Source organism: Macaca mulatta, chromosome 8 (assembly GCF_049350105.2).
Source record: "Macaca mulatta isolate MMU2019108-1 chromosome 8, T2T-MMU8v2.0, whole genome shotgun sequence".
NCBI classification, from domain to species: Eukaryota; Metazoa; Chordata; class Mammalia; order Primates; family Cercopithecidae; genus Macaca; species Macaca mulatta.
In genome coordinates this window covers 44384558-44401214 of record NC_133413.1, presented here as the reverse complement: position 1 = coordinate 44401214, position 16657 = coordinate 44384558, and the positions used below count along the sequence as shown (strand labels likewise).

Sequence of the window (16657 nt, the reverse complement as noted above, 5' to 3'; positions counted from 1 at the left end):
CAGTCCAGCCCACCCAACTGCTTCCCGTCTGTCCAAACCAGTGTCTCCCTTTTGTTGCTCATTAACAGTTGCTTCTGGGTCCCTGCCTCAGCCACCTCCCTGTGGCCAAAGCCACCAAGCAATTTTAAATAAATTAAGTTTAAAAAAAAAAAGCCTGGCACACTACATGGCGGCTCGCTGTCCCTGCTGCAGCCGGTTGCAATCCTCCTTTAGGGTCTGGATGCTGTGCCAGACCTGGCCCCACACCTTCCTCAGCTGGAAGAAGGCGAGGTTCCTCTTGGGCTCTTGAACTGGAGACAAAGACAGAGGCAATTGTCAAAAAATAACCACAATAACTCTCCTACAATTAACCACATCCTGCCTTCAACACTGCTGGCACTTTCACGTTTTATACCTACTATAGGATCATGTAACTTTGGAGGGTGTTATGCCTGGTTACTGTCACATACATGTATTTGTACCAACAGCATGTACCAGTGGTCAATAAGTAGCTGTTGATTTGAAGAAACACTTTATGAACCATTTGGACACATATGTATATAGGGTCATATATTTTCAATAGAATTTTTTTTTTTTTTTTTTTTTTTTTAAGAGACAAGGTCTCACTCTTGTCACCCAGGCTGGCATGCAGTGGGAGTGATCATGACTCACTGCAGCCTTGAATTCTCAGGCTCAAGTGATCCTTCTGCCTCAGCCTCCTGAATAGCTGGACTACAGGCATGCACCACAACATCTGGCTAATTTCTAAATTTTTTGTAGAGATGAGAGCTTACTATATTACCCAGGCTGGTCTTGAACTCCTGGGCTCAAGCGATCCTCCTGCCTCAGCCTCCCAAAGTCCTGAGATTACAGGCGTGAGCCACCATGCCCAGCCTAGGAGGTTGAAATTCACTAATGGTTTCCTGTACTGTCTCTTGCCTGGCTACTCTTTGCATGTCCTAAATAAGGAAGGCTGCCCTGAGGACTGGCGATACTAATTTCCTTCATGTGGCTCCCCTTTCCTTAGTCCAGTCTCCCTCCCCTGCCTTGTCCCACATATTATAACTGATTATTTAGAAAAACAAAACAAAACAAATTCTTACGGATACAGCTGACACTTTCAGGTTGGGGCCGTGGGGAGATCTGAGTCTCATAGGTGATTTTACTGTTGTCAAAGAGAAAAACAAGATCCATGTCCAATGTGCGGCCCTCATTTAACTGCAAAGGGACAAGAACAAAATGAATCTTGTGGATCCAATCCTCTCTTTTCTAATAATGAAGAGGTTCCAGAGCTTTCCTCACTGTTTGGCAAGAGCATCATCTTCAGCCAGCAAGTACGAAGCATACATGAAGTCTTTCTCCCAACGTTTCCAGCCTACACTTACTGTTGGAACACACTCCTTATTTACAAACTTATTACATTCTATTTTACTGTCATCCCTGTGAAGTTCAGAAATTCACTATATACTTCCCTATGCAATGATTATTTCTCATATGATAACTTTATCTCCACAAGTCAGGTGAGAAGCTCTTTTTGAGCAGAGGCCATGTCTTACACGGCTATAGTTAACACAGGTGCCTAACACAGAGGCCATCATAAATAGTTTCACAGTTCTGTACACAGAGGCCATCATAAATAGTTTCAGTTGACTCAAGACAGTGCAGCATCTTTTTTTTTTTTTTTTTTTTTTTTGAGACGGAGTCTTACTCTGTCGCCCAGGCTGGAGTGCAGTGGCCAGATCTCAGCTCACTGCAAGCTCCGCCTCCCGGGTTTACGCCATTCTCCTGCCTCAGCCTCCCGAGTAGCTGGGACTACAGGCGCCCACCACCTCGCCCGGCTAGTTTTTTGTATTTTTTAGTAGAGACGGGGTTTCACTGTGTTAGCCAGGATGGTCTCGATCTCCTGACCTCGTGATCCGCCCGTCTCGGCCTCCCAAAGTGCTGGGATTACATTTTTTTTTTTTTTTTAAAGTATACTTGGAAGAGGGCCAAGCTGGCAACTTGAGCGATTCAAGTACTACCGCATCATTTTTTGCAATAAAGGCAAGAGAACGGTCTTGGAGGGTCTGGAAGTAACAAGTCCAGCAAGGAGATTTGTGTTTCCTATCAGGCCACACAGAGGACACCATACTCCAACTTAAACACCAGGCAGGTATCCACACTGTATGATAAACAGACTACATGACAAAGCAGAATTGAAATCTGAAGGTGTGTTGAGTTTCCCAAGAGGCACAGCCAAGGGAAACAGGGTGGTGTGTACGAAGCCAGGGCTTACCTTGCCATCTGAAATACACTGAGTGGCAGGTTTATCGGGGATCAACGCCAGGCCCGCTTCCTGCAGCAGCTCCTGGTCCTCCTCTGGGATGCCCGTGTCCTGCTGGATTCTGGCCTTCAAGCTCTGCAGACTCTCGTCCTCTGTCACAGGGTAGGTGTGGATGGTGCCTGTGACCATGTTCAAGATATGAACCAGCTGCAACACAACCCAGATGTTACTGGAAAACCAATTTCTTCAAGGAGATGCGCATCTATTTGCCTAGGTCCTCTCTCTGCTACTCCCAACATTTCCCAACCACACAAAGCAACGGCCTGGCTTGACGGAGGGAGGTCAGGTGCCATGTTTCGCATATTTTCGTCTTTCATAATCCTATCTGTGGCTATGACCTCATAGCCAATGTCAAATAGCACAACTGTCCTTTCTTTACTTATGCAGAAAGACTGATGCAGGAGCCTAAACTTTCTCACTAAGTCAGCTGGCCCCATCCCCTGCTCTATCCTAAGAAGTGCATGCTCCGCTGGGGACCCCAGCTTTTGCCTCAGGGCTAACTTGGCTCCATGCTCACCTTTAAGTTTAAGATGTCATCCAGGGCCTTGAAGCAGCCATTGGGCCCATACGTGGGATCCGTGCCCCTCTGTCGGGGATGCCACATCAGCATCAGTTGCAGCCACTTCTCCAGTCGCTCAGCCAGGACGCTGTGGAGAGGAGCAGAGTGTGTGAGGAGACACTTCCAGCCAATGTTGGGCTACAGTGTGTGTCTCCCAGTATATGCACAGATGGCAGCCAACAGATGGTGATTGAAAATGAAAATGGGTTTATCAGAAACAGTATAGACATTTCCAATCAATTATTCAGGTGTTCACACCTCTCTCCTGAATTCTAAAATACCCTGAAATCAGAGATTCCTGACCTCCAAATAGCTGCATAAGAATGACCCATGAAGGCCAGGCACAGTGGCTCATGCCTGTAATCCCAGCACTTTGGGAGGCCAAGGCAGGTGGATCACTTGAGGTCAGGAGTTTGAGACCAGCCCGGCCAACATGGTGAAACCCCATCTCGACTAAAAATACAAAAATCAGCCGGGCATGGTGGTGCGCGCCTGTAATCCCAGCTACTCAGGAGGCTGAGGCAGGAGAATCAGTTGAACCTGGGAGGCAAAGGTTGCAGTGAGCCGAGATTGTGCCACACTGCACCCTAGCCTGGGTGACAGAGGGAGACTGTCTCCAAAAAAAAAAAAAGAAAGAAAAAGAATGACCCATGAGGTTTTTAAAATACACTTTATAAGCACATCCTAGCTCAGGTGACCCCTACAGAATCTAGATCCCACGCTGCCAGATGTAGTGGTTCACATGACAAACTCCAAGCTCCTTCCCCTGGCCCTGCAGAGCCTGCCTCCTGTGAGCACTCAAACCCTTTCCTGAGGCCAAGACAGCTACCCACCACCTCCCAAACGTGCCTTGCTCACTTTAATCTTTCCCCTTAGAATTTCCTTCCTCCTTCCTCTTCATCTGTCCACGTCCTGCACATCTGTCTAGACCCTTCCAAAAAGTTCTAGCTTATCCCACGTCATTCCTTATAGCACTAGTCCATCCAATCTTCTCTTCCACCCTTTAAATATGGTAATCATTATCCATGCCACTCAATTATGTGTGACTGCCTCGTAGCTTTCTTTTGCACTGTTACCCAATTCTGTACAATTACACAATATTATTAATTGTTTAGATTCTGGCTCTGAGACTGGATTGTAATGCCATTCAAATGACAAAGATTTATTTGTTGACTGTGACACAGAATTGGGCCACATGAGGGGTAGAAAGAGAAATAAGGTATAATTCCCTGCCCTTAAAAGGACTGCTGTTGAATCAGAGACAAACCCTATGCAAAACCAAATGTGATACAAGGTAGAGGCTATTAAGGGTAATAAGAGGCACAGATAAATTGTTATGTGAACTTAGAATAAGAGATGATTTCTAGGGAGATGAGGGAAGGAAACCCATTCTAGATTTAAGATTAAGAAGGACTATGTCAATTTCTTACTCACAGGACGATATTCTGATAACCTGTTTAAAAGTTATCAGATGTCACTTCAGACTTGAATTTCTTTTTTTTTTTTTTTTGAGATGGAGTCTCACTCTGTCACCCAGGCTGGAGTGCAATGGCGCAATCTCAGCTCACTGCAACCTTTGCCTCCCGGGTTCAAGCGATTCTCCTGTCTCAGCCTCCTGAGTGGCTGGGATTACAGGCGTGTGCCACCACTCCTAATTTTCGCATTTTTAGTAGAGATGGGGTTTCACCATGTTGGCCAGGCTGGTCTTGAACTCCTGACCTCAGGTGATCCACCCACCTTGGCCTCCCAAAGTGTTAGGATTACAAGCGTGAGCCACCACGCCCAGTCCAGACTTGTATTTCTAAAAAAGGGAAGAAAAATATGTATTCGTGTAATGCTGCTGTGCCTTACCTGTTAAGATTATTGGGGTAGGGTAAAGAGCTTGAAAACTTCACTGTTCCATTCAAGTCTTCGCTGACAACAATATCCACCTCACTCTTCTGCCGGACTTTCGAATGCCTGCAAATATGAATCTTGTTAGGTGCAGTCACACGTTGCTATGACAGGGACACATTCTAAGAAATTCATCATTAGGTGATTTAGTCGTTGTGTGAACCGAACACAAACCTAGATGGTTTAGCCTACTACACACCTAGGCTATATAGTACATCCTATTGCCCTAGGCTACAAACCTGTACAGCATGCTCCGGTACTGAATACTGTAGGCCAGGGTAACACAATGATAAATATTCGTGTATCTAAACATATCTAAACCCAGAAAAGGTACAGCAAAAATACAGTATTATAATCTCATGAGACCACTGTCATCTATGCAGTCAATTGTTGACTGGGATGTCAATGAAATATACAGTTATACACATCCCTATGACACTTAGCACTCAAGAGCCACTTTACATTTATAATATCAGTTTACAACTATACAGATTTATAGCCCCAATCTTTTCATTCACATTGAGTCAGGCGGATTCTTTGAGAGTTTAAGACTGGTCAGGACTGCCTGAATGAGTTTTTGAAAAGCAACCTTTAGCAGAGTCACTGACCATCTTGTGCCCAGAGTTCTGCAGACAGTACTACTGCCTCCTTATCTCATCCTTGGTTTTTCCTTCTCATTTGCTCTATCTTCTGTTTCATCTACTACACACTCTTGTGTTTTGACAGAGGTTAAAACTGGGACTTCCAAACCTAGATTACAGTATGCATACAACATTTACATAAAATATGCAAAACCTACGCACACACATAGATACTTCCCTCTAAATGTACACAGCTAAATACTGTTTCTAAGGATAAATGAACTTATACATTTCCCAACTTAGGGAACTTCTTGGGGTATCTGAAGTAGTATTTGAAGGTAAAAATAATTTTTTTTTCTGTCACCCAGGCTGGAATGCAGTGGCACAATCACAGCTTACTGCAGCCTCAACCTTGTAGGCTCAAGCAATCATCCCTCCTCAGCCTCCTAAATAGCTGGGACTACAGGTGTGCACCACACACCCAGTTAATTTCTGTATTTTTTGTAGAGATGGGGTTTCGCCATGTTGCCTAGGCTAGTCTGAAACTCCTGGACTCAAGCAATCCACCCACTTTGGCCTCCCAGAGTGTTAGGATTATAGGGGTAAGCCACAGTGCCTGGCCAATAAAAATAATCTACATGCAACTGGCTTCAAATCTTGGTAATAAGAAGAGTAGTTTGAATAATACTTCATAGATAACCAAGTATTCTGACACAGATCATTTATTCACTTAAGGCCATGACAGGCCCATGTGGCAGACATTATTTTTAGTCCCCCAATTTGGACCAAAGGAAATGATGATCAAATGATTTGTCCAAGGTCACGCAACAGAGTAGCAGAATCAGGGGCTCAAACCCAATGTCTGGTGTTCTTTCTATTCTGTCTGAATGTCCAACTATTCTCAAAACATCTGGGAAATTCAAATAAAAAATGCTTTGCTCCAAACAATTTTCATTGGCAAGTGGTGAACCAGCCTATCAGGAGCACACTGGAAAGCTAGAAGAGCCGGAGCATGGCAGAGGCTGGTGCTTTACCGCTTGGGCTGAAACTGACAGCTGTAAGTCGGGGGCTCCAAGACTTTCTAATTATCTAAGTGTGGAATAAGCCTCTCACAGAAAACTTAAGTTGTTGATGGGAAATTTAAAAAGGACCCAAAATAAGATGCTTATTGCTGGGGCTTGTCCTAAAATGTATTTCAAAGTGGCTTTATAATAGAATTGTAAAGCCCAAATTGCATTTGTCTGGAAATCACTATTTACCTGCCATCTGAGACAAGATAGTGAAATTTTTAAAAAGTTGCCCAAAGCATTAAAAACTAGATTAGTCCACAAAACAGCTCCTTATTGGGTTTCAGAAAAATCTACTTGAAACTGGCCACCTGGCCCTCCAGTGCTGATAAGGGAAGCTCTAGGAAGATGGCTCTGCAGACAACAGATTTCCTACGAGGATGCTGGGCCATTAGGAATGTATTTTCAAAAAGCACCTGCTCTTCTAGTTCTAATGGATTTTAACTCATCTTGTCATAAATAAGAGAAATGCTCAACAAGTGATCAGAAGAAATGCAATAATTCCTTTAGTTAAAACCACTATAGATGTGCAGTGAGCCCAGATCATGCCACTACACTCCAGCCTGGGCAACAGAGTGAGATTTTGTCTCAAAAACAAAAACAAAAACAAAAACAAAAAAACACTATAGATGTACATGTAATTTAAAGCGATTTTTATAATGCGTACACTGTAAAGTGTGACTATAAATTAATGAACAAATTCCTCAATATTCCAGAACCTATGTAGCTAAAGGAGCAATGCCTGTTTTAAAATAAGTCACCACAGTGGGGCAAACTTTGCCATTTCTCCAAACTCAGGGCAGGGACCTCCCTCACTGGGAGGTAAACGTGGAATTGAACAGACTGCCATCACCTAAGACCACTTTTCTGGAATTGATTTCAAAGGATACATTTTATTCTTTTTTTTCTTTCTTTTTTTTTGGTAAGACCACAGAGTCTTGCTCTGTTGACCAGACTAGAGTGCAGCAGTGCGATCTTGGCTCACCACAACCCCCGCCTCCTGGGTTCTAGCAATTCTCCTGTTTCAGCCTCCCAAGTAGCTGGGATTATAGGCGTGTGCCACCACGCCCAGCTAATTTTTGTATTTTTAGTAGAGATGGGGTTTCATCATGTTGGCCAGGCTGGTCTCAAACTTCTGACCTCAGGTGATCCACCTGCCTCAGCCTCCCAAACTGCTGGGATTACAGGTGTGAGCCACCATGCCCGGCCCACTTTATTCCTATAAATAAATATTCTCATGATGTACACACTTGTCCTCTGAAAACATTCATGTTTTGTTTTCATTACTTCCAGAAGGTGACAATAGCCAGCATTGGCAAGGATGTGGTGAAAGGGGCAGTGTCCACACTCCAGGTGGAGACGTGTATTTATATGACCTTCCTGGCGAGCAATTTGCTAACTAACATGTATCAAAAACCTTTACAACATGCAAAGTCTTTAATCTGTTATTTCCCTTTCTAGGTATTATCCTAGGGAAACAACTGTGTGCAAGAATTTCCCTACAAGGATGTTATTCTTAGTGTTATTTTAAGAAATAAAAATTATCAACGTGCTTCCAACCACGGGGGATAAGTTAAATGAACCACAGCACAGCCATCCAATGAAATAACAGACATTACAAATAATACGGAAAAACATAAAGCATTTTCGACATCTAGTTTGAAAGGCAGGTTGTATGAGGATATTATAGTAACCTATTTTTGTTTGTTTAAAAAGTACAAAAATATAACACTGAAGAGCCTGGAGACACAAAACTGTTCATAGTGATTGTTTTCCAATTATGGGATGACAGTTGATTCCTGCTTTTTTACTGTTTCCATATTTTACAAAACACAAAAATGAAGCAAAGTTAATCTGGCAAAAATTAAGGGGTAATTGAACTGTGCAGTACTATTTAAGTTCAAAAGAATAATTTTTTTTTTTTTTTTTTTTTTTGAGACGGAGTCTTGCTCTGTCACCCAGGCTGGAGTGCAGTGGCCAGATCTCAGCTCACTGCAAGCTCCGCCTCCCGGGTTTACGCCATTCTCCTGCCTCAGCCTCCCGAGTAGCTGGGACTACAGGCGCCCGCCACCTCGCCCGGCTAGTTTTTTTGTATTTTTTAGTAGAGACGGGGATTCACCGTGTTAGCCGGGATGGTCTCTCGATCTCCTGACCTCGTGATCTGCCCGTCTCGGCCTCCCAAAGTGCTGGGATTACGGGCTTGAGCCACCGCGCCCGGCCCAAAAGAATAATTTTTTGTGTTGCAGATAAATTGACTCAAAAAGAAATTCTCATGGTGTGAAAAGCTTGAAAGCATGTGCAGGACCGTGTTCAGATAATGCTACCATTGGGGTAAAAAAGAGGGGAAATATCAATGTACAAATAAACAAACATATGCCAATTTACTGGAACACGTAGCAAACATCCCTGGAAGATACGAAAACCCTGGAAGATATGAAAACGTTCTTGGAAGACAGCAGGTGCCTGTGGGGAGGGATATGAGTGCCTGGGAGGCTGGTATGACTTTTCACTGCATACTCCCTTATTCTGGAAATTTGAGCCACGTGAACTTACTATGGTTCCAAAAAAATTAAAACTTGAAATAAGTAAATTTTGAGCAGCAGGAGCATCATTTAAACTAGTGTGTGGCCTCTCAAGGAAAAATCCTAAATGAAATCTAACTGATTTGGGGGAATATTCATTTTTAAATTATGCCTTTCAGTAATAATTAACTTTTTTCTCTTCTTTTCTGCCCCCAGTTCTTTATTTAAACTGACAAATAAAAACGGTCTATATTTATCATGTACAACATGATGTACACATTGTGGAATGACTATATTGAGCTAATTACCATATGCATTACCTCACATACCATTTTTGGTGGTAATAATTAACTTTTATATAAACATATCCTGAACAATGCATTATTTCTTTAATCAGTAAAACAAAAGCTAAAGAATACAGAGTAATTATACAAATCTTCATTGTATCTTTTAATTTATTAGAAAAATTTTTGTGTAATTTATTAAGTTCACAATTTCAGCTACATTCTTATGCTTTATGCTCAGTTTTTTTTTTTTTTTTTTTTTTAATCTTTGTTTATTTTGAGACAGAGTCTCACTCTGTTGGCCAGGCTGGAGTGCAGTGGTGCGACCTCTGCCTCCTGGGTTTAAGCAATTCTCCCACCTCAGCCCAGCTGGGATTACAGGCACCAGCCACCACACCCGGCTAGGGTTTTTAGTAGAGATGAGGTTTCACCATGTTGGCCAGGCTGGTCTGGAACTCCTGGTCTCAAGTGATCCACCTGCTTCGGCCTCCCAAAGTGCCGGGATTACCGTACCTGGTCATGTTCTTACACTTTAAAAAAAAAATTTATATTGAGGTTGTAGTAAAATTTGTCAACAATTTTCCACATATTTCCTCCTGACTTGTCATGCATATATGTGTTTTCTTTCTGTTTACTAACACACAGCATTCTCAGTGTAAGTGCACATATTCACACAATAGTCTTACTTCTGAACCCAGAGCAGATGACATTGACACAGCATTGTATTTAAAAGATGTGAAGGCTCAGAATCCACATGAAGACTTAACAGCTACTCTGTATCTATTAACAGGTCCTTGGAGCACAGACCGCCCCTCTACTCGTGCTAGATCCTGACAGGCCTTCCTCTCGGAAGAGACACAACACAGATCTCCCAGGCCCGGTGATGGGGCGCCAGGGAAACAGGGTACGTGAAGAGAAAGGAGCAGACGGGCTCCCTCCTCCATCCAGGTGCCCCGGCCCCACTCACCACTGCACGGGCTGCCAGTTGGGGAGGAAGGGCCGGAAGCCCGTGATGCACTCGAAGGCCAGGGTGCCAAAGCTCCAGTAGTCGACGGTCACTGTGTACTTCTGCTGCTCCAGCAGCTCTGGGGCCTGCAGCGACACGAGGGGGCACACCTGAGCTGCTCCTCTCATGGGGGACCATGGCAGGAGGGGGCGGCCAGCCAACTGCTTTTACCCCAGGCTTTCCTGGCTCCATCCCAGGGGGCACTGGCACATGCCTGCAGGGCGAGGAGGGCACTCCAGGCATGTTTAGCGGGTATGTCATGCTACCATTTCTAAGACCTTTCTATGCCCCACTCACTCCAGTAAGTCCTGATTGAGTGGCTAAAGATTCAGGGCCAGAGTACATCACACACCCCTCACTGGGCTTTAACTTCTCCCCTTTAAAAATGAGAGTTGCAGGCCAGGCGCAGTGGCTCACACCTGTAATTCCAGCACTTTGGGAGGCGGAGCCAGGCAGATTACTTGAGGTCAGGAGTTTGAGATCAGCCTGGCCAACATGGTGAAACCCCATCTCTACTAAAAATACAAAAATTAGCTGGGCATGGTGGCATGCACCTTTAGTCCCAGCTACTCAGGAGGCTGAGGCACAAGAATTGCTTGAACCTGGGAAGTGGAGGTTCCAGTGAGCCGAGACCATGCCACTGCACTCCAGCCTGGGCAACAGAGTGAGCCCCCATCTCAAAAAAAAAAAAAAAAAAAAGAACGAAAGAAAGAAAAAAGGAAAAAAAAAAAGAGAGTTGCAGCATTTCAGGCGCTCATTGAAAATTAGCTTAAGGCAGGATGCAGTCGTGGGTGCTGTGTAGACATGGGAAGAGAGGCTACAAATGTTAAAGGAAAATGATGCCAGGCTGTCTACACCAAATACACACATTAAGTGCTGGCTGAACCCCTGAACCAGGTACCATGTGGTTGCAGAAAAGGCCAGGATATTTAGAAACAGGCAGGGAAAATGTGATGCATGGCTGCTGCTGAGGCAGAGAGAGCTGGGGTGACCGAGGAAGGGAACGCAGCACAGGTGTGCTGGGGGTGCAGACTGGGCTCAGCAGGTGGGTGGAGACAGAAAGGACCAGGGCAAGCAAAAGCACAGAGACAGGGTAGTGCATGGTCTGGTTGGAAATATGAAGCTTAAGGAAGGGCCTGGAAGACCAAACCAAGAGAAGACATTCCGGGATGGGTAGGTCAACCTCTATGTCTGGTTAAGGACAGATGTTTTAGCTCATGTGAGTACATGACTTGACTCAGCTCCTGGTTAGAGCATGGGGTCCCCCTTGCTCAGCTGCTGCTGAGCTGAGGAGGACTCCAGAAGGACCTACCAAATCACACGTCATATGAACACAGGCACCTGAATCACTGTCCCCTGCGAGTCCTGCTCTGAAAGCTGCAGACTCCTTAAGTCAATCCCAACTGTGGAGGCTACTGCCATCAGCAAGCAACCTAAGACAGGTCTTGCTGGGGAGCTGTGCTAAGCCCTCCTGGAATCTAACTGCCTTCTGCCTCTTCACTGCCCCTACCTCGCCCACTATTCACTCCTGTTTGGTGTGATTCCTTCTCTACACAGTATCAGGAGTGGGCTTTCCAAAGAGTTGCTCTTTCTCCCACTTAAAACCTATCAATCTCTGCAGAGGTTTTAAGATAAAGTCTAGAACTTAGCCCAGCCCTGAAGGCCCTTCATAATCTGTGCCCTACCTCGCTGTCAGCTTCAACTCAAGACTCTCTTTTCCTTTTGTGCTCGGTTCCGGCCACACCTTCAGGTCTTCCTGTGTGTGATCCCTTTGCATGGAATTCCCCCTCCTGTCCCCCACCTCCAGCCCTTTTCACCTCCTCACCCTTCAAGTCCCAGACCAGGCTGAGGCCACCCAATACATAATTTCGCAACACCCTGCACTCTTGCTTTGTAACATTCACCGCAACTGTAATTTCTTAGTTATCTGTGTAAGCATCACAGTAATGCCTGCTTTCCTGCTAAACTCTAAGGTCTGAAGGCAGAAAAGGGCTTCTCTTTTTTCCCCATTGCACCACCAGCCCTGAGCACAGTGCCTGACACAATATTCTTGAATTAGTGACTCAAACAGAAACCTAATATTCAGACCAAATAACGTAAACAAAGAGTGGGGAGCTCAGAGCTCTGATCCCTCCTCAGTGGCCCCTGAGATACCTCATAGAAACTGTGGTCTCAGCCAGACTTAGTGACTCCTGCCTGTAGTCTTAGCTGCTCAGGAGGCTGAGGTGGGAGGACCACTCGAGACCAGCATGGATCTGTTTAAAACCCTTTCCTTTCAGAGAAGACGCTGAAGCACAGAGAGGCTAGGAGATGGTGCAAGGTACATGAGCAGAGCCCTCCGGACATCAGAGAAGATGACCACATCACTCCACAGGGCATCTGGTGGCAAAAAATGCTGACTCGACCAGGTTATGGGTGTGACCTTATGCATCTCCAAAACATTCAGAGAGCAGGTGGGACTCAGGTGCTGGGAGTAAGGTGGGAGAGGAGCCCCACAAATGCAGAAGCAGGGAGGAGCCGACAGGCAAACAGGCAAAGCCCACTTCTTACCAGGTACTGCAGGGTCCCCACGAATGACGTGCAAAGACTGCCCTGATCCAGCTCCTTGGCATATCCTAGGTCAATAATTTTGTGTATTAACTAAAACAAAAGGAAGGAGAAATCTGAGGGTTACAAGAACACAATGTCCTTCTACAAGGAATCTGACTGCCTGGTATTAGAGCAGAGGTATTTCTGAATTCCCAGGTACTATTAGATCCCAAACTCCCAAGGAGCTGCCAGATACACAAAAGAATGTCCTCGACATGGTAGATTCAGGGCAAAAGAAGAGGCATATTGTAAAAATGCTAGGCACATGTCCTCCCACACTCTGCCACGCATCATCAGAGGGAAGCTGAATGAACAGAACAGGCACCAGCCCTCAAGATGGCTAAACCCAGACTTGAAACAGGAAGGACCGCGCCAGCCTCTTCTCAGTAAATACCCTCAGTTCCCAAATCTGAGCACCACTGACAGGAGTGAGTGTGAACTGGAACAAGGGCGAGCCCTGTGGTAGTCACAGACCAGGCCTAGGTGCTGAGGGCAGCTGTATGGGAAGGGATTAGGTGATCTAAGAACTCAGTCACGGCATTCCACTCAGCTGAGCCTGTGCTCACCACCCCAGCTGAACACATAGAGTGGGTAAAAACCGCAATGTCAAGCTCGAGGGGCAGTCAACACCATGTCCGAGCCAGGTAGCCACTGAGGAGGCCACAAAGAGCTCTGGGGAAACTATAGGCTGGACCAGGCTCGGCAGCAGACGCCAATCCCAGTGCCTCTTCCCAGCCACATACACAACCAACTGATCACTGGTTTCCATATAGCATTGAGAGGCGAGGCTCTTAAGGAAGATGGAAAACAAGAAGTCGATTTCCAAGAAGCGCTAGTCCCAGAGGCTAGGGGTGGAGGTAGGAAGGCAAACATTATTTTCCTTATCAGATTCCTGCAACTTGAGCAACTAACAATGTAATCCATTCAAACCTGCCTCAATCTGCAACAACTTTTTTGCTGAATTTTGTTTCAAATCAAACAGCATTCCCAGAGAATCAAAGCACAGGCAAGGAAATGCAAATACACACAAATATGCAGAGTATGCTCCTTTCCTCCCAGGCCACTTCCCGGCGCGCCCACCTGAGGCTTTCCAAGTCCCAGGAGCGTCACTTACCCTCTGTTCTCCTTGCTGCAGGACGATGTTTTCTGGCTTTAGATCCCGATGGATGATTCTGTTTTCATGAAGGTATCTAAGTGCAGAGGCTGAGGAAGGCGGGATGAGGAGTGAGTTTTTCTTAAGCCTAAAAAATGCTTTTCATGACAGAATCGCCTCTCCTGCAAAAGATAAATGCTGCGTGCCCCTGAAACATACTCTGACTTGTAGCGCAACACCTCACGGTGGAGGGCAGGGGCCCTGCTATATGAGGCTTAACATCGGAATCTGGCTTACTTGAGCAAAGCGCTCTTTGCCTTGCATCCATGAGGTCACCAACTGCAGCCTAGAGCAGTGCTTCTCAAACTATACTACCTGGACCAGCAGCAAACACGCTTGTTCAAAATGTGAAATTCTCGGGCCCCACCTGAGACCTCTGGATTCGAGTCTCAGGGGATGACCCCACCATCTGTGTTAACAAACTCTCCAGGTGATGCTGACGCCAATAAAGTTTTGAGAAGGGAAGCGTCTTTGGTCTAGGGGCTCAAAAATCTAAATTCTATAGGGTAGGCAAGGAGGAAGGGCCCTTGGGGACAGAATCCTATGGTCATATGATTGACAGTCCCAAGGGGTCAGAACCGGCTTCCAGGAACAGCAGGGAGGCAGAAGAGAACAGGGACACCTCCCACACATACAGACAGCCCAACACAGATTTACTATGTGCCCAGTTCTCTGGGAGGTTCTATGAAGGATATAAAATAAGAAGTGTGATCCCCAACTTTAAAGAGCTCAGAATCTAGTTGGAAGAAAGCAGACTGCACAACACTGGCTACGGAGGCATTTGATACCAAGAGCTTCTGCTGTGAGGAGGCAACATGATGATGTCACACAAGGAAGGAACAGCCTGCAGCTCAGACGGCAAGAAGGACATGATTTTACCCTCAAGAGAGGGTGAATAACTTTGACAGACATCCTAGCTCACTGCACTATAAAAGAAAGAAATGAAATAAATAGTATTGAAATGAGATAAAATTATTTTTATTTGGAGATGCTATGACTGTAGCCTAGAGAGCTCAACAGACTAAACACCAGAAAAAATTTAGCCAGTTGTCTGGAAACCAACAAGTCAATAGCTTTTCTCTATGTTAGCTATATCCAGTTGCACTGGAAAAGAAAAAATATCCCATTCACATTAGCAACAAAAACTCTAAAACACCATGGGATACATGTAGCAAAAAGAGCAGTGTATGCAGGAAAGCCATATGGTATAAATAGAACAGTGCAAATAACATTAAAAGGTTTTCAAAGTTTATGTAAAAGATATTATAAGCAAAGCCAAAAGACAAGAGAGGTGGAGAAACAATATCCACAACACATATGCCAAAGAGTAAAGATACCTAATAGATAAAAAGCACTTACAAATCAGTAAGAGAGCAACTCAGAAGAAAAATGGGGCTGGGTGCGGTGGCTCATGCCTGTAATCCCAACACTTTGGGAGGCCAAGGCGAGCGAATCACCTGAGGTCAGGCGTTCAAGACTAGCTTGGCCAACATGGTGAGACCCTGTATCTGATAAAAATACAAAAAAATTAGCTGGGTGGGGTGGCGGGCCCCTGTAATCCCAGCTACTCGGGAAGCTGAGGCAAGAGAATTGCTTGAACCCAGGAGGCAGAGGTTGCAGTGAGCTGAGATAATGGCCACTGCACTCCAGCCTGGGTGACAGAGTAAGACTCCATCTAAAAAAAAAAAAGAAAAAAAATGGGCAAAGAACGTCAAGTGGTGAGAACACACAGAAAAAGAGATATAAATGGTGACAATTATATGAAAAGTTGCTTCACTTCACTGGTAGCCCAAGGATACTTACTGCATATCTTGAATGAAATAATTAGAAACAAACAGAAAGTCATTAGGAAATGGTAGAACAAATTATGGTAGTGCCACATTAGAACAGGCAACTCTTGGGTTTGTATTTTCTGACTCAGAGGGATAGTTAATGGTATGATCTGTTTCTTGTTTAAAACTTAAAAAGTCAAAACCACTAACACTGAGAGGTTTAACGATGAGCCGCTATGCCGCCGCTGCCACCACCATTCTCCCTCTCTCTGTCTCTAAGGGCAAACCGGGGAGGGGAAGACCCCTGAGGCCCGGGCAGCGATCCTGTCTGCTGTCATGGGCGTGGGCCTCTGTGCAGGGCAGCGGAAAAGCCTTCCACAGAAACTGAATGAGCAAACACGCTCTGCACACACTCTAAGCTGAGCATTTCCTGAAGACATATTTAAGAGTCAAACTGAGAGCTGAACAACTGACTTCCACCTTATTAACGGAGTTCCAGCTCAGAACATTAAGCTATATATGGTGAGTATCTCTTATCCAAAATGCTTGGGATTTTTCGGTTTTTCGTTGTTTTTTGTTTTTTTGTTTTTTTGTTTTTTTTGATTTTGGAATACTGGCATATTCCTAATGAACCCAAGCTTAAACGCAAAATTCATTTGTTTCATATATACCTTATATGAAACAACTGAATTTTTATAAATGATTTTATAGTCTGATGGTAATTTTATACAACAGTTTTAATAATTTTGTGCATGGAACAAAGTTTGTGTTAAGTACTTAAGTGTGGAACTTTCCACTTTTGGCATCATGTCAGTGTTCAAAAACCTTCAGATTTTACAGCCCTTTAGATTTTGGACTTTGGGATTAGGGATGCTCAATCTGTGGTGCCAGATCCCTTCTTACATCTGCTCTTTTAAGTCCAGCCTTCG

The 16657-nt window shown here is 44.8% G+C and overlaps 1 protein-coding gene across 4 annotated transcripts in view; it reads right to left on the bottom strand.

The window, feature by feature from the left end:
* Positions 1 to 16657, bottom strand: part of IKBKB (inhibitor of nuclear factor kappa B kinase subunit beta) — a 58196-nt gene that overhangs the window by 12973 nt on the left and 28566 nt on the right. For all 4 annotated transcript variants that reach the window (XM_077942532.1, XM_015145237.2, NM_001265946.1 and 1 more), the window contains 8 exon segments: positions 13918 to 14006; positions 12765 to 12854; positions 10176 to 10300; positions 4713 to 4820; positions 2820 to 2949; positions 2255 to 2449; positions 1083 to 1197; positions 167 to 290 (listed from right to left, as the gene is read on the bottom strand). In XM_077942532.1, the coding sequence (XP_077798658.1) occupies positions 167 to 290; positions 1083 to 1197; positions 2255 to 2449; positions 2820 to 2949; positions 4713 to 4820; positions 10176 to 10300; positions 12765 to 12854; positions 13918 to 14006 (976 nt within the window).